General features: G+C 38.4%; 2 protein-coding genes across 4 annotated transcripts in view; both read right to left on the bottom strand.

Moving 5' to 3' along the window:
- Positions 1-1,154: 1,154 nt before the first annotated feature.
- Positions 1,155-9,865, bottom strand: LOC113444595 (small integral membrane protein 10-like protein 3). Its single transcript, XM_026713425.2, has 2 exons — positions 9,480-9,865; positions 1,155-5,654 (listed from the first exon to the last, which is right to left on the bottom strand). Exons 1-2 carry the CDS (start codon positions 9,678-9,680, stop codon positions 5,634-5,636), a joined length of 222 nt encoding a protein of 73 aa, XP_026569210.1. The 5' UTR covers positions 9,681-9,865; the 3' UTR covers positions 1,155-5,633.
- A 2,220-nt stretch (positions 9,866-12,085) lies between these two features.
- MOB3B (MOB kinase activator 3B) overlaps positions 12,086-17,096 on the bottom strand; it is a 92,222-nt gene continuing 87,211 nt past the window's right edge. For all 3 annotated transcript variants that reach the window (XM_087926548.1, XM_087926547.1, XM_087926550.1), the window contains exon 4: positions 12,086-16,319. In XM_087926548.1, coding sequence (XP_087782674.1) covers positions 16,290-16,319 — 30 coding nt within the window. In that variant the 3' untranslated portion in view covers positions 12,086-16,289. The remainder of the gene's footprint in view (positions 16,320-17,096) is intronic.

Genomic DNA, 17,096 nt, shown 5'->3' with positions numbered 1-17,096 from the left:
GATGACTTCTCTTGCTCAGTGGAGAAATACATTCTCACAAAATGTATTGAGTTGAAAATGACATGTCTTGAGTTTAGAGATCTCAAAAAATATTTTAGGAGAGATGACCAGTGGTGGGATTCAAATAATTTAACAACCAGTTCTCTGTCCTAATTATTTCTTCCAACAACCAGTTCACCAAACTGCTCAGAAATTTAGCAATCAGTTCTCCCAAAGTAGTGCAAACTGGCTGAATCCCAACACTGGAGATGACCCACTCCCCATAGCATTGCATCCCAAAGCTTGGACTACCACTAAGTCATCAGACTATAATCTTTTGTAGGCCTAAAAAGATCGCCTTGCCATGCGCCATTGTGCTACATGTGAAACAAAGCACTATGACTCACACACTGTAACAGCATTTAAAAGATCTGGACTCAGCATGATGTTGCAACCCAGTCAACAACTACGTAAAATCTTGAATCTTAAGAGGTATCTTGTAAGCAGTATCTTTCAATATCTTTAATCAAGCTAATACTTCTGAACCTCAAGGACAAGGATAGAAATGTGTTGGCTAACCCTAATGCATCTGTCTTAGAACACAGTCACCAATTGTAATCTGCAAACCTAACCACTGTTACTGTAATTTTAAACCATGGTTTATGGTCTCAGCTTGTTTGTTCAGCCAGGTGGCAGGCCACAGGTAATGTCTAGATAGGAAAATTTCAAACCAGCCTCAATTCAAAGCTTGTAACCCCAAGCACAAATACAGCCCCCAACCACAAATTAGCAATGACTTAATGGGTGTGAACCTGTGAAGTCAGTTTGATTTATTAACAAGTCTTGCCAGTCTAGCCAATGGGAGGTTCTTAACCAGTAATTAAAATCATGGTTCTGTAGGATGAGCAAAACCAGATGCACTGAGGAGACATCTAAAGGTATCAAATTGGAATGTGTTGCATAAATTCACCCAAACTGACATGGATTGGGGAAACTTGGGTAGAGAACAGGCAAAAAAACCTGCACCTGTTTCATGCAATACTTCAGAAACTGTCTACAGACTAACTCAAGATTGTAATTTAATACACATTTTCTCTGTATGGGAACTCTTTCCCCCAAAGTTTGAATAGAATTTTAGTGTGCTAGCTCATTCAGCATAAAAACCATAGACTCAGTTCAACATGGTACAGCTGACGAAGAACTTCAAGCAGTTTTAATAAGGTTCCTGGAAATACACCAGATATGAAGAATGCAAATAGGATGTTGGCTGGATTTACTTCCTCCAGAGGGAGTAGAAAACATTACACTTGAGTTCCATCACAAAAATATTTAGTCCAGACCCGTCCAACTGGTGGTCCATAGGCTTATAATGTGGCCCCACAGGATCGTAAACTTTTGACATTATGCGATGCATATACATTAACTATATTATGTATTTTATATGCAGCCCAAGACAATTCTTCATTCAATGTGGCCCAGGCAAGCCAAAAATTTGGACAACCATGATTTAGAAATGCAGCCTTTGCTCTTTTTAAACAAAGAGAACGGGCTAAAGTTTTATACTCTTGTAAAATAAATTATTTTAGGCTTGGAAGTTTCACCAACCTAAGCACACACCCCTCCCACACCCCAGTATTATTATCTTCTTACAATGTCAGAGGGGGAAAACTTTTCAGAATTCTACATCCATGTAAATATGGGCAAAACCTTACAACAGACTATTGATAAAAACAAAGCATTCCAAGTGTGCAAATCTTGGCATTACATACATGAAGTTGAATACAGGTGCATTTTCAATGTAAGGCTACATAAAGGCGTTTTTATCACGAAAACATCAGCCACAATCAACCCAAGGCTGCTCTCTTGTGAAAATGCTGTGGGAAAGGATGCATCCTTGTGGATAATGGCCAATTTCATAAAGCAATTTCATAAAGCCTTTGGCCACAAATAAGGAATCTAATCTTTCGTAAGGCAGAGAAGCATTTGCATCAATCCTAGTTTAAACGTGTTTTTTTTTTTAAAAAAGACTGCTAAAGAATATCGGTAAATGGGAACACTTGTACATGTGTTCAACCACCTCGCTGTAGTGTCCAGCAGTTGAACAGGACCTCGGTGGGTGTTCAGAAGATAGCTAGGGACTGGCCAATGCCTTTTAGAACTAACATTTAAACGTTTTAAACATTTAAAACATTTAAGGGGACATTGTAATGGATTGTGTACCTTAAGTTCAAATGCCAAATACCTTTGGTATATCGACTCTTCTAAAAAGAGATGTCACAAAATATAAACATCCACGCTTGGGCGGTAATCCATCTTAATCCCTGCCAACGATATTTTGTTTATTATATAAGGCTAGAACAAGACAAAATATTGGTTATGCTGTTTGTACCACCCTGTTTTTAAGGGCTAAGTATAGTGGCCTTATAGCTCAATACATCGATTCGTTCTTTACCAAAACACACAATAGTATTTGCACAGGGATGCAACAAAAGTCATTTATAGTCTGAGTGTCAAGTCACTTTAGACTTTTGCAGAAACAAGGCTTTCTTTGTATACACTCCTGCCTACCCTGTTCCTAACAAAGTACCAGTATTTCTAAAATGTCTCTATCAGCTTGTTGATGAAACAATTCTTTAGTGCAAAAAAAAATCTGAAAAAAGTCCCTCTCTTCAGAATAAAGTGCAGACTTTACTAAAAGGAAGATACAGTCCAATTCGAAGTCCAGAATGATGGATGGGGATCATCTTCAGGCAATTTCAACTTCATCCTTGAAATGCAGGTATATAAGATAGCTTTTTCAGACTGTGGGGAAGTTTTACATAGGCAATAGTTACATTTAAATCAGAATAGCCATAATCTTGCAGACATTTCCTTCGGCATGATTTAATTATCAGTCAAGATCCCTGGATTCTGGCTTGTTAGCATGTTAATTTTTCCCATAGAAAACATGAAACAAATGGCAGAGAACCAGGCTGAATGCAAATCTTAATTTTATCAAATTACACAACTTTGTGGTGCATCTTGGTATGGACTGCAAAATTCAAGTGTCCTTCTGTTCTGCTGGAATGTTTAAATTCTTCCAGTGTTCCACACAAGCCAAGCAGAGAACTTGGTTAAGAGAGAGCTGTGTAACTTTCTCATCAACATCCTTTTTAAAACACACTAGAACAGGGATCATGTCAGCACAGCTTTGTCCTGTGATGTAATGGGACTCCCCCCCCCTTCACTAAACTGGGCATGAGCCTGGCCAGTGTGTGACACATCTGGCCTGCAGGCTGGGAGTTTGACAGCCCTGCACTAGAAGGTTATGCACATACATTAATCACACGTGGAAAATATCAGGACACAAGCAACCCCAGTAAGCTTGTAGAAAAGATTTTAGAAATAGGAAACTTGAAATGATTCAAGAATTGTATCGTTCAAGAACTAGGTTGAAGTCTCCTTGGCTTGAAAGAAGAACACTGTTCTCTGAAATCCTAACCTCACTGCTAATGTATTTCATTGCATTGACATTTAAAATGGACATTCACAGCAACCTATTGAGGGGAAAGAGCTAACCCCTTAGCTTTGCAGTAGAGTTCTTGGTTATTCTCATAAGCAAACTTATTGCACACACTTTTGCATAAGCCACCTCATTACCTGCATAATAAAGTGGTGAATTTTTAAAGGGTCATAATGTTCCACTATTCTTGCTACAAGGTAGCAGGACAGCTGCAAACACTACTGGACACCTACAATGTTTTATAATTCATAGGTCCTGCAGGTTGCACTTCCAGATTCTGAAGTTTCGGTAGCTGGAAATACCTACATAGTTTTTTTTAAAACACTGACGCTACTGTAAATATATTTTAGACTATAATTCAATATTCTATAGGAGAAACTACTTCCTTCATCAACAGAAGGTATATTTGAAAAATGACATTTATTCATCCTTTTATATGATAGAAACGTGGCATTTGGCTTTTGACTCTAAAATATTTGCCTCATGCATAACGATTCTTTATTAAACCCTACAATGGTATCTTTAAAAAGGCATCTTAGCCTATCCTTATACACCTAGATACAGATGGCAATACAGATATAATTACCAAGCAGCTATAGCCAACTATCATTTTACAGGAGGCTACTTGATTAGGCCTTCAGAACATTGCAGACCTTATCTTGAGGGTGTTTTGCATTGCCTGAAGGCCAGCTGAAAATGCTGTGGCATCTTAAACCAGCCTTCCTCAACTTGGATCACCCCTTTGGTATGTTTGACTGATCTCCCATTTCCAAAACCAGCATGTTGTTGCACCCAAGAGAATGAGGATTGCTGGACCAAGTATAAACTATAATTCAGTAAGATTTCCACTTCATTTTCTTGAAAACTTTTAGCCTGCCTCATATATGTTTCTGGTGAGCTCAGAAATGCTTTACAAAATGTTAAGTGGAAAAACTTCTCCCGAGGCATATGTACAGTAGGAATGCAATACATAGTAAACGCTGAAAAATCTTTGCTCTTGCATCATATGGCAACAATCCATAGGCATATACTGTTCAAATTCAACCCTATCAATAATATGCCAGTAGTAACGTAGAAGTGACAGCAAAAATGGATTCCTGAACATTATATTGAATCAATTTGATGGCCCATGGGCCAGTTTAGCTCCCTAATGCTGTCAAATTTGGGTTGTCCAGAATATTATAAAACCACACCAGTACTCAGCTTCTGAAATATGTTAAAAATAACAAGTGAGGCAGATTCAATAAGCAGAATAATCATTACCATTTCCAAATTCTGCTTTTTTTATATTTACTATTACATGACAGAGATGTGAGATGCTACTGTTCATATAGCTCGCAACCACTGAGATATCTGACAATGCTTACTTGGATATTTTATACTGGAAGGTATTCCTGTATATTCACAGTTACTGGGTAAAAACATGAGGTTAAAGTAAATCAGAGAAACAGACAGATGCTGGTCACCAAAAAGCCACACTTAGATGTCCACCCAATGTAGCAGCCAGGCTGGATTTCAGATCTGAAGACTGAAATTCCTTGCAAATTAACATCTAAAGCAACACAAGGTGCATTTCATCATCAACCCTTAATTCTAGTTCTAACAGTTGTTGCTTCTGGTTATGCTGGGGCTCTGACAGTCAAAAATGGGCAAAGTGTGTAAAATGTTCTCCACCTGTTTGGTTCTCTAATGAAATCATGAGCTTGCTCTAACCAACCAGTTATTATAGTACAGCTGAAGGGACTAAAGACCTTCTCCAAGAGATCTTTCTCTAGTAAACCAAGTGATTCCTTGGATGAGATGACTCTTCTTGTTACTTTGCTCCAATGTGGTAAGACTTCTTCACCAATATTAGGCAGTGGGATAGCTTGAAACAGAGGGCAGTATCCAATTTGGAGAGAGATAGATGCCTTTTGCAATTGACGGTTAGCCATAGGAGAGCTCTTCACTAAGGAAAGGACCCTTAGAAGGTGATGGATCTCCTGAGGCTGATTTAGGTTAGTCCTTTGCTGCAGGTAATGGCATCCCAAATCTTCTTCCAGGGCCATACATGTAAAAGAGAAAGGCATCACTTCCCTGTCCTCAAAGCTCTGCATTGTAGAAATCCAAAGTAAATGCTGGAATGTTTTCTGGTTGCAACGTAAGACATGATTTAATGAATCTCAATATGAACCTGTGAGAAAGTAAACACAGGTAAGTAAACTTATTAAAATCATCAAATTAATCAGTTCGGATAGCTTTATCTGTAATTGATCAGTTAACTATTTGAAGGGACCTTTTAGATTACAGAAACTTTGATGTGGGATATGATAATAAAGTATTTTACAATCATGAAAATAAGCAGAAATCGCCCCTGGGATCTCATTTTGCCTATCTGAGGACTCAGATAGGTTTGTTATCACTTTGAACTGTGGCTAGATTAAATTAACATTTGGTGAAACAATCCAAGGCCATAGAGTATTATTTAATCTGCATCTGATTCAATAAATCAAATCATGATTTTTATAATCCTATCCTGTTACAGTACAGTATAAATATTTTTAATTGACTGTTTTATGTTTGTTGATGTTTTCCTACCTGTATATTATTTTGATACTATTATTAGAGGAAAAAGTAAAATATAGATTTTGGTTATAATCAATTTGCTAATACATAGATAATACAGAATACAGATTTAAATTAAGCCCAAATCATTATCTCAGAATTGCTTTAAGCAAATAAAACCTCATCAACCATACGAGAACACCACCACAGCCCCCTTTTAAATTTTACCCTCAATAAAACAAGACACTTCAATTGATCTAACCTATTCTGAAATCTGTTTGATTTTAGCTTAGTCTGGTATGTAAACCAAGCTATTTATTCAATGTGATTAAAACAAATCAGAATCTAAAGAAACAGAGCAACATATACAAATAGTCACTTCATTGGGTAACTCCATTGCTAAGCAATATTGTTGCAATGTACAACATCAGATGACTGTGCCAACTTACAACAACAATTCCAACAGTTGCAGTTGTTGCTTGGCAGAGCCCATGCGGCTGCACTGTCCCATGGTGACATAGCCATCTGCAATCTCCTGCTGGCTTTTCCACTGAAAGGGGGATTTGTCAGAAGGTGACAGTGAAGGTTGCTAATAGCAAATCATGACTGAAGGATGTTGTGATGTTAACAACAAGCCTTGCTGCCAAATGTTTGAATCACAATAACATGACAGTGAAAACACTGGCAGTTTCAACTATGAGAACTTACTGCAAGTACTCCTTGATCAGCATTGTCATACCTTTGAATGGTCACTAAACAATGGTACATTAAGCAAGGACCATCTGTAAAGAATAGCATACTAATAAATTGAACTGTGAACCTTATTTTATAGAGCAGAATATTCTATGGCATTAATAAATAGCATGCACTATCCATCTTTTTAATAGGTAATGGTACTTCAAAAACTTAATTTTCTCTCTTCTATTCTTTATATTTGAAGCTACAATTAGAGTGTTGCAACTTAAAATATTTTGCACTTTGTTGATTGCTGCATTTGGCACTAAATACCGGAATATTATCTTCCAACAATTGCTTGTTTAGTCTCCAAAGTGATCTGTGGTGTCGCATTTCAGAATTATTCTGGAACTCCTTTTCTTAAACACATTAAATAAACATTAAAGCATATCCAGATTTAAGGGACTTGTTTTGGGACCAAGATGGTTAAAAGTTTCATCAAAGGAAGAACACATTATGGAGAAATATATGAACAAAAGAGAAATCAATTTTAAAAAACCGAGTTCTATCTGCACAGTGTTAACAAGTTTCATATTCCCAAATAAAATATCTGTTGCCTTCAATTGTTCACATACAGAAAATAGTGCAGCCACACTGGGAAGATCAGTAAGTTTTACAGAACTGCCTTTTACCAGCTGATAGTATTTGACCATCTACTATAGGGCGACCTACAGGAATCCAGATGTTTACAAATTATAACTCCAAGTACTTCTAGGAGCATGGCCAAGCATGTGTGTATTATATAACATCTGAAGGCCACAGATTGCCTATTAAGCTAGGGTAACATTGTCTGTCCTTTCATAGGATTACATCTGAGATAGTATTCACAGCATTTAAATCCTGTGCTAAGAGATCATCAAAGGATCACTTACCAGGGTAACCTGGAAAGTTCAACCAAAATATGTTTGCACAAATGATAATAGTTCAGAAAATATATTTATTGGGAAGGAGAGAAGAGAGTTCACTATTAACTCATCTATGTTGTTAATTTTGGCTAAGCCACAGCTCAAATCCAAGAACAGACTTTAAAATTGGCAACAGGAAACAAAACCGCATTATTCTTATCCATTTACTCAATCCAATTTTCTAGAACTACACAACACAATTACTCATAGAACTGGCCAACCAAGGGTTGGGCTGGTTTGTGGCTTAATGTAATGGTGAACACAACTCCAAAGGCTCTTATTTTCTTTTTTTTAAAGAGCTTAATCTGAACCCCAATTTTGTCTTGAGATCTGCTTTTAGTCTTTGGACTAAACCAAGAAATTTATAAAGCTAATTTTGAGCAGTTAAATGAGTATGTAAATGAATACATCTTTATATTCATTACTTCAGCCAGGTTTTCTTTTAATTAAAATTCATATTTCTTCTGCCCTCAGTGTAACCAATATGTTTCCCCAGTTGTTTTCCCCTCAGCACAACCACCTTATGAAGTAGGCTGGACTGAGAAAGAATACCTGGCTCACAGCTATCCAAAGAGTATTTTCTGCTGAGAATGGATTTAAATCCCAGACCTGCCCATTTGGAAATTAAGAGAGGGTTGTAATATATCCCTTTGTCATTTCCTGTTTTTATATTGTTATTTCTGTGTAATAATTATGGAAAGAATACAACTTCTGGAGGCAAGTGGTTCCACTGATTAATTGTTCTGTCGGGAAATTTTTCTGCTTTTCTGTTTGATTAGTTTCCATCAGTTGCTTCTTGTCCTCCCTCAGGTCCTTTAGAAAACAGATTGACTCCCTTTTCTTTGTGGCAACCCCTGATATATCGGAACACTGCTATCATGTCATCCCTTGTCCTTCTTTTCATCAAACTAGACATACCCAATTCCTGCAATCATTCTACGTATGTTTTAGCCTCCAGTCCCCTAATCATCGTTGTTGCTCTTCTCTGCATTCTTTCTAGAGTCTCAACATCTTTTTTACATCATGTCGACCAAAACTGGATGCAGTGTGGCCTTACCAAGGCATTATAAAGTGGTACTAACACTTCATGATCTTGATTCTATCCTTTTGTTTATGCAGCCTAGAATAATGGTCTTAAGTGCTTTTATTTGGTTGTTAGTCACTGAATCTCAAGGGTTGGGCAGAATACACATTAAAAAAATATATCTAATTCCACTTCAGGATGTTGCAGGAAATTACCCCAAGGGACTTACCTCTTGGTTTGGTACATCATAAAAATCTGAAATATAGAGTTAATTCAGAAAAACCTTTGAGGTAGGTACATGTAAGCATTACAAGTCAACATGATTTGCCACATTTTAATTTAGGCCAGGCCATTTTAATCCTCGGCAGTTACCATTCACACATCACCACCTGTCTTTGATGAGATTTAGCCTGGGTTTGTTTTTTTCGGGTGGCTTCGCCCAGGCAAAACTCCATCCAATTCGTTCACAAACCAGTCCGCTGGATGAAGCCACAGAGTTGGGTCACTCAGTAAACCAAGTGAATTAGGCAGCACAAACCCAGAAACCAGGGTTATTTACATTAAAAGCCATTTCATGTCTCTGCCAGCCAATCTCTATGGTTACCTTTGCTTTAGGATACGAGTCCAGGAATGTCCGCTTGCTGATAAACCCCCGTTTGTGCAGGGAGTAAAAAAATATACAATTTAAAGCAGGCAGAGGCTGCTGACCCGCGTGGGGAGCACTTCTGATTCTGGTGATGGTTTCTCTCCCTTTCACGCCCCCCTCCCACCCGCCCGAAGGAAAGCTCACCTGTAGCCGGACGTTGAACATCATCGAAGCCACTAGGTACAGGTAAGGGAAATTGATGCGGAGCTTCCAAGCCAAGTCGAAGAAGATGAGGAGGGTCCGCGTCAGCCCTTTGCAAAAGATGCCGTAGGTGCGGGCGGTGGCCGACTGGGAAAGCCGGGCAGCCAAGGTGGACAGGAGCACCGACGTCGCCTCCGCCGCCATCGACGCCCTCCCCCCCGCCACATACACCACACACCTGCCGAGCAAGGCCTCGTAGGCTCCGCCTTCTCCGCACGCAGTCGCAAGAGACCCGGATGTCCATGGACCGAAGCAGCGCGCCTGAAGGGCTAATCAAGTCAACTAGCCCGGTCGCTGACCATGACGTCAGGACGCAGAGAGCGTCCCCTCGTCCAATCCAAGGCTTTCTATCTTCCTCTCTTTCCCTCCCCAACCCGGCTTTTCCAGTCTGCTTTTTTTCCCCCTCTTTGCTGGGATTGGGTATTTTGTCTTTCAATCTTTAGGGCGGGCTTTAAAGCAACCTTGTTTTGGTTGGTTTGTTTTATAGTCCATCTGTATCTGTTTCTTGGCTCACCCAAATGCAAAAAACCGGTAAAAAGAGGCATGACAAGCCAAAACTCCCCCCCGCATGTCATCCTCTTGCAACAGGCAATTTACTAATCAGGGGAGTTCATGACTTCATAAATTGCATAATTTGGGGTTGCAACATCATTACACACATGACTTTCTCGTGGCTTATATTAGATTTCTTTAAGACTGCAACTCTGATCTGGAGGAAACAGCTGGCAGTCATCATCCAGGAGCGGTATTTATCTTGAATCAGAGTGAATGAACAACAGCAGTGATAATATAAATGAATTAAAGTTCCTCTATGGCAGGGGTGTGCAACCTTGGCAACTTTAAGACTTGTGGACTTCAACTCCCAGAATTCTGGGAGTTAAAGTCCACAAGTCTTAAAAGTTGCCAAGGTTTGAGACCCCTTGCTCTATGCCTTCTCTGTTACATTACTGCCTTCTAACTTCACACAATCAATTACAAACTTTATCCTGCTTTTGGGAATTATGCCAGTGTGTGTGTGTGTGTGCCTTTTAACTTTATTTTTAGTGCACAACACTGGCTGCAAACAAAGACAAGGGGTTGTGGATTATTGAATTTGCCACCCTCTGGTCCTGTGGTGTAGATTGAGAGCGAGCAGAGTGGCCATTTTTCATTAGTGCTGATGAGAAGTCCTTGCTATAGACCAGTTTCACAAGCTTAGCAATTTAACATATTCAATAAACTTTGCATGTAGATTTTCATGCCCCTAATGTATACAGGAATATGCATTTGCTTCCAACAAGTTCCCATTTCTCATCATACCCTTCAATGGGCATGTCAAGATTACAGAAGGGCAAAATTCTCCACCCAATTCTAGATAATGGTACGCACAGCATAGTGTGAATCTTGGGAGATGGCTTCAGAATCCAAGCTATTTAATAAAAAGCAGAATTGTTCTACAGAAGCTGGTCCTTCAGGCTTTAATGCACATCATCATGTGAAAAAGTCCCATAGTGAACAACCTTCCCCCACAAGTACTAGTCTTAAAGTGGCCAAGTTTGGGGACCCCTGCCCTATGTAAATGGAAGGAAGCACATCTCTGGAGCTACTCATTGACTTCATGGGGTCCACCTGTGTCCAAAGGGCATCTCTGGAAATAAAACTAATGCTGGATGCTTCGGCTTTGCCAGTTTTTGAGTGCTTCTTTGAAACCTAATATGCAAATACAGAGTTCTGATCACTCTTGAGCAAAATCTCCAGAAGGTGCACTTGTAAGGTTTAAGCTACTACTCTTCTATATGTGAACTTGGGAGTAGTTGGAACATTTTTCTCTACTTTACAGGATTTCCAGAAACAAATTCATCAAGGTGAATGAGCTATTTATAGATATGTGCAGGGGTGGGCTTTAAAATTTTTAGCAAAGGGTTCTCTGCCCAGTTGCTGGGTGGGCGTGGCCATAGTGGGAATGGCCTAGTCAGCTTCCTGCACCATGGCAGGGGGCGGCAGCATTTTTGCCCCTCCCTGGGCTCCAGAGGCTTTCTTGAGCCTTTGGGAGGGCAAAAACAGTCTCCCTGGGCTCTGGAGGCTCTCTAGAAGTCGGAAACAGGCCTATTTCTTGCCTTCCTGAACTTCCAGGAGGCCCGTTTTTCGCCCTACCCAAGCCTCCGTGTGCGCCCTGCACTTACCTGCATGCCACGTGGGGATTCCTGAGGGGCGGGGTGGGTGGGGCCAGCCAGGAGTGGGATTTGGGGGTCCTCCAAACTGCACAGAATCTTAACTAGGGGATCTCCCAAACCCCCAGCAGCCCATCCTCGATATGCGAATGTCTCTCCTATATTGACAATTCCAGATTCCCCCCCCCCCAAAGTACTCTTGAAGCAAACAAGCCTAGTTACTTTGCCCAGTTGAGATAGAACCAAATGCTTATGTTTTTATTAAAGAAAATAAAGCTGGTATGATTTCACTAGAGTTTATGAGAACCATAAATTGGGGGAACTTTGTCATTTATAGAAGGCAAACTGTTATAATCACATTTGATTTATTTATGGGGTTTCTTATAAAACACATACAGGGCCTATTTTTTTTCTTTATTTAGTGCACAGATTAAAATCATGAATCAGGATCTACACAATATTACAAACAATGTTATTAACTCATTTGAAAACTCATTTTATTTCAGTGACACCACAAATCTCATCAAACAGTTGATTTTTAAATGTAAATCACATACACATAACTTCTTCTATAAATGTATTGGCTTTGACATTTCTAAGGCCTGTATTTTTTAATTCAATGTATGTGGCCAAAGTAAAAAGTTTAATTATGCAGTATTGAAAACAAAAATTTACATTAAACACTTGGAAATAAATGCACAGGTTCTCTCCAAACTAGTTGGTAAATCTCTGCCCACCCCCACACCATCCTGGAACAAACAAAAAGCGTAACTGCATTAAAAAAAAACCTCTTGCAGTATAAAATGGAGTTTCTTTCAAAACAGAAACATTTGAACTGCCAAAAAAAATCTGTATTTTTGGTTTTGTTGAGCTAGACTTACAAGGTAGGTAAGCCTACACATACTAAATTTTTGTCTGTTTGATATTTCAAAATAGCTTCATGATGTACTTTTCATCAGTTAATTTTGATGAAGAACATTCCTCTTTAATACTATATGTGGAAAGTATAATTTTTGCTGGAAATGCGCAGTCAACATTAGGCTGTTCCCAAATACCATGTGTGATTCACTAGAGATTCCTATGTAAATAATAAATCCAGCCTATTGCTCATGTTTGCACCTTTCACTGACTGTAACTGTTACCTCTTAACTAATTTTTATTTAATTATGCCATCAGCTTGGATCATTTTTTTCTATATTAGCTGCGCCCACATGTGGTACTCTCAGGTGTTTGGATAGCAACTCCCCAAAGTAACTGGCAACTGTCTGAGGGAAACATTGTCTGAGGGATACATCAGGATGAGAGAGCTTAAATTTAGCTTAGTTTAGATCTCTCAGATGAGATTCATCAATTTTATCTCACTCTGTGCAAGATAGGCAAAGCTCTGAACTATTGGGATGAGTGGCTTGAACCCAGATTTTTGTTTTATTTGAAAATACATTTCCAGTTTCAAACATACATATTCTCTGTCTCTTCAAATTACAAAAATCAAACTGTGTTCTTTGCTTTTTCTGAGTAAGGATTTAGAGCAAGGGTCTTCAGGTTTAAGACTTGTGGATTTCAAGTCCCAGAATTCCTGAGCTAACATGACTGGAGGAGGAATTCTGGGAGTTGAAGGCCACAAGTCTTAAAGCTGTGAAGTTTGAAGACCCGTGATTTAGAGCTTGGTCACTACATGCAATATAGATTAACATAGATCTGCTGGCTACTGGGTAATATTGCATCATTTAACTGGAATTGCCCTATTCTTCCGTCAAACAGAATGTGGTTCTGATCTATATATTAGCTCCTCTTGATTAATTTATTTAAAATAATCTACTGAAACTGTTAAATTACTGTTAAGTCCCAGATAAGGAGAAGCAATCCCCAAGGTATCCAACTTAAAAGTTCTTGATATAGCAAAAAAACCCAAACCAAACAAAACTAAGCACTAGAAAGACTGGATATATTGGTCTCCATGTTTTATAAAAATTTCATATAGAATAATAGTGGAAGGACCCTTGCTATAAATTTCTCTTCTGGACTCATCCCAGGGAAACTGATTTTATGACATTATAGCAAAGAGGAGAAGGATCCAATGTCATCTGTAACTTCAGAATTTGAAACCAAAAATGGACAGACATAAAGGAAGAAACTAAAACATAACAAACAAGCAAAAAAACCAATTTAGACTAGCATCTACTTCAGAAGGCAGTTCATTTATTCTTTGCTGCTGAGCATGCATGTGGCACTCAACAAAAAATATCTCTGACTTTTAGGCAGCTTATTTCGTATCTTAATTTAGGAAACATCACTAAAACAAACCAGTCCTGGATGCTACAATTTGTAATTTGATATAAATTACCTTGAAGTCCTGATTCAGATTCGTGTTAAAGTTGATGTTAAATTCTTGCAAGAACATATCAATATAAAAAACAAATTCTTACAAATTCTTATAAATCAATCACTGGCATCATTCAGTTATATTATTATTCGTGGCTAATACACTCAAACAATGTACCTACATTTTAAAAATCTTATTTGTTATGTTCGTAATATTGATTTTGGAACAGCTCAGGAAGAACAGATTGCATAGGGTCAGCAAAAATGTTGAGGCCTGAAAGAAGACAGATAAACTCTAAATTCTAGAACCAATTCTAAAATTATATCATTAAATTTAAAGAAATGTACCACACAAAAACACTATTGTTCCCCTTGTATTCTTATCTTCTTAACTGTGTATTAAAACTTCATCAGTAAAAGCTCATTAATAATTTAGTTATGGATACTCTTTAGTTCACTAAAATCACCAATATTAATTTTGGAATATACCAGTGGACAATTTGCTATTTATTAAGTTGTGGAAGAATTTTTATCACATATTGAAAGAAATAAAACTAGTATTTCTCATTCCATTTTCATCCTAATAATCATTTTTGCTTAACATGTTTGTTTTTCAAATTAAGAGAAAAACTAAAAATGACTAGGAAGCAACAAGAAACACTCAGTGTTTGTAAGTGCATGTATTCTAATTATCTGTATGTATAATTCATACTCTCACACGTACAAGTGCATTAATTATGAATAATTTCCAAGAAAGTGTTCCAATGTTTTACAGTTCCAATGTTTTAAAAATGATCTTAATTGTACATGTTCTTCATACCCGCTCTGAATTTACACCATTTATAATCACACAAGTTCATCAATTTCTGGATAGGTACAATAATTGTCAAAAAGAAAAGCAATTGAGTAAAAGACATATTAATTGAGGCACAGTGGTGGTTCAGTGTATTTATGAAGAAATGTCAAAAAACATAAAAAGACAGTCTAGAAAGCTGCATAGATATTATCACAATATGAAATACAATGTCAGCAAAGTCTAGTGGTTGTACTTAAATTTATATTTGCTCTGTGTATTTGCATGTTAAACTTAGCACTCTGAAGAGACCTGCAGTCACTCTATTTCAATAAGTCTAGGAAATGAATCTAAGTAGGTGCTTTTTGGGTCAGTGGATGGGACTTTTTACTTCTTGTACTACATGGCCTTTTTCCATCACATGGAGGTTTTTCTCTTCCGGATTCTCCCTGAGCAGTCTTCCCCTTCTTTCTCTGCACAGACATATATTTGGGCAGACATGCAAATCATTTCATTCTCCAAATAAGGATATAAGTTGTTTGGCCTGCACATCAGTGGATTTTTGTCTCGTCATTCATTCATGCAAATGCAAAGATGGAGCGTGACTTTTTATATTGTGTGTGCCTGGAAAACAGATGTGTCCTTTGCACGAGCAGCCAGTTATGATAGAACTCACTGTCAAAGGGACTGTTTTTATTAGTGATCCCAAGGATTTGGGCATTGTTTTTGCTGTTCTTGGGCATTGTTCTTGTTGTTCTTGCTGCTAAGATGCAAATTGATAACCTCTGAACAGTGGTTTATGTAGACAGCTGTAAAGAAAACCAATGGGATGCACATGGACGGTTGGAAGTGTTTCAAAAGCCACTATCTGGGTAAGCAGCCATGACAGTTATAAATGGAAAAAAACATTTTGTCCATTCAACTGGGTCATTAACTTCTTCTCTCCCTATATTCTAAAAATAGAATTTCAGGCCTTGGTCAAATACACATTCCACATTTTTAAGTGCCAAGTGACTTATTTCCTATCCCTATTTGAAGAAGTGAAAAGGAACATGCTATCGCTAAGGCTTTTCATAGAGGCTGCCTCTATGCTATCACAAGTTTAGTGACTTAAGGTCAGTATCAAAATGAAGGTTAGAAAGCACAACTGTAGTAAAGTTGTAAGAACAGGAAGTTGGAATTGATTTCAAACTCCTTCTCAATCACTTAGGGTCTACACAAGAAGAAAAAAAGGTTTTTTCTTTCCTTCTTCTTTTACAGGTTATTATCCACAATGTTCCAGGGGAGTACCTAGCAGCGTGGTTAATGTACTTATTGGTGCCAAGTGTGTGTGAAAGCAATAATCTTCTGTTTCTATCTTCCCTGCTGTTTAAGATTAAGAAGGCAAGCCCTGGCCTACACAGGACTGATATATCTTCTAGCTTTTCTTCAGTTAGCAGGATATTGCTTCTTCTTTTCTTTCTCCTTCCTCCAAGCAGCTACTGTTTTTCAATGACACATCCGGGTTGTCATCTCTTTCTGGAAAATAAAGGAAGGTATGAAACATCAATAACTATCAATGTAGTAGACTATAAATACATACACTCTTTTCTCTTCAAATTCTACAGCAGGCTTGTTAAATTTCCAAAGTTTTCACCCCTGTTTATTCTCTCTAATGTTCAAGACCAATATGCATGGATGGCAATCATTTATTCTGGAAGATACACCTTGCCTAAAAGGTTCTGGAAAATTCAAACTCCTTCCATTTTATCTAGAAGAACATATAAACACTTGGGAATGAGCAAATCTTTTTTAAGGTAATTGTGATTTGGAAGGAAGAGCTTAACCCCATCTTTTGGATTGCCATTTTGTTTCCGAGCTGGTCTTTCCCTCCGCTCCCATTCCCAGCAGTCAGGCAGTTTGAGACCCATTTTTAGTTAAGAGGAAAAAAAAACTGGGAATTCCAGAAGGGGAAAAATACAGATGGAAGATTAGGGCTGAATGTACATATAGTTGTTTCTTCTATGCGTGATGGCTAACTCTTTCGTCATTGCATGCTGAAAGTGCGCGCATGCGCCCACATTCCTGCACTCATAATTCAATGAAGGTATGATATTGTCCGCCCTGCGCATGCGTGCATGACACTCCTTCACACACTGCGCACCTCTGCGCATGCATGTGCGACACCCCCGCATGATCCCTGCCCCCGCACATGCACATGTGTCTCCCACATGCCCCCCCTCCCGCATGCATGGCAGATACCCAACAATCAGCTGGCTGGTGGGAGGTGCATGCGCATGCGCAGTGGATCTGTTC

Source organism: Pseudonaja textilis, chromosome 2 (genome assembly GCF_049901715.1).
Source record: "Pseudonaja textilis isolate UNSWEBS1 chromosome 2, rPseTex1.2, whole genome shotgun sequence".
Taxonomy (NCBI): Eukaryota; Metazoa; Chordata; class Lepidosauria; order Squamata; family Elapidae; genus Pseudonaja; species Pseudonaja textilis.
Note: the sequence above shows the minus strand (reverse complement) of the source record. Positions and strands in the feature narration are given on the sequence as shown.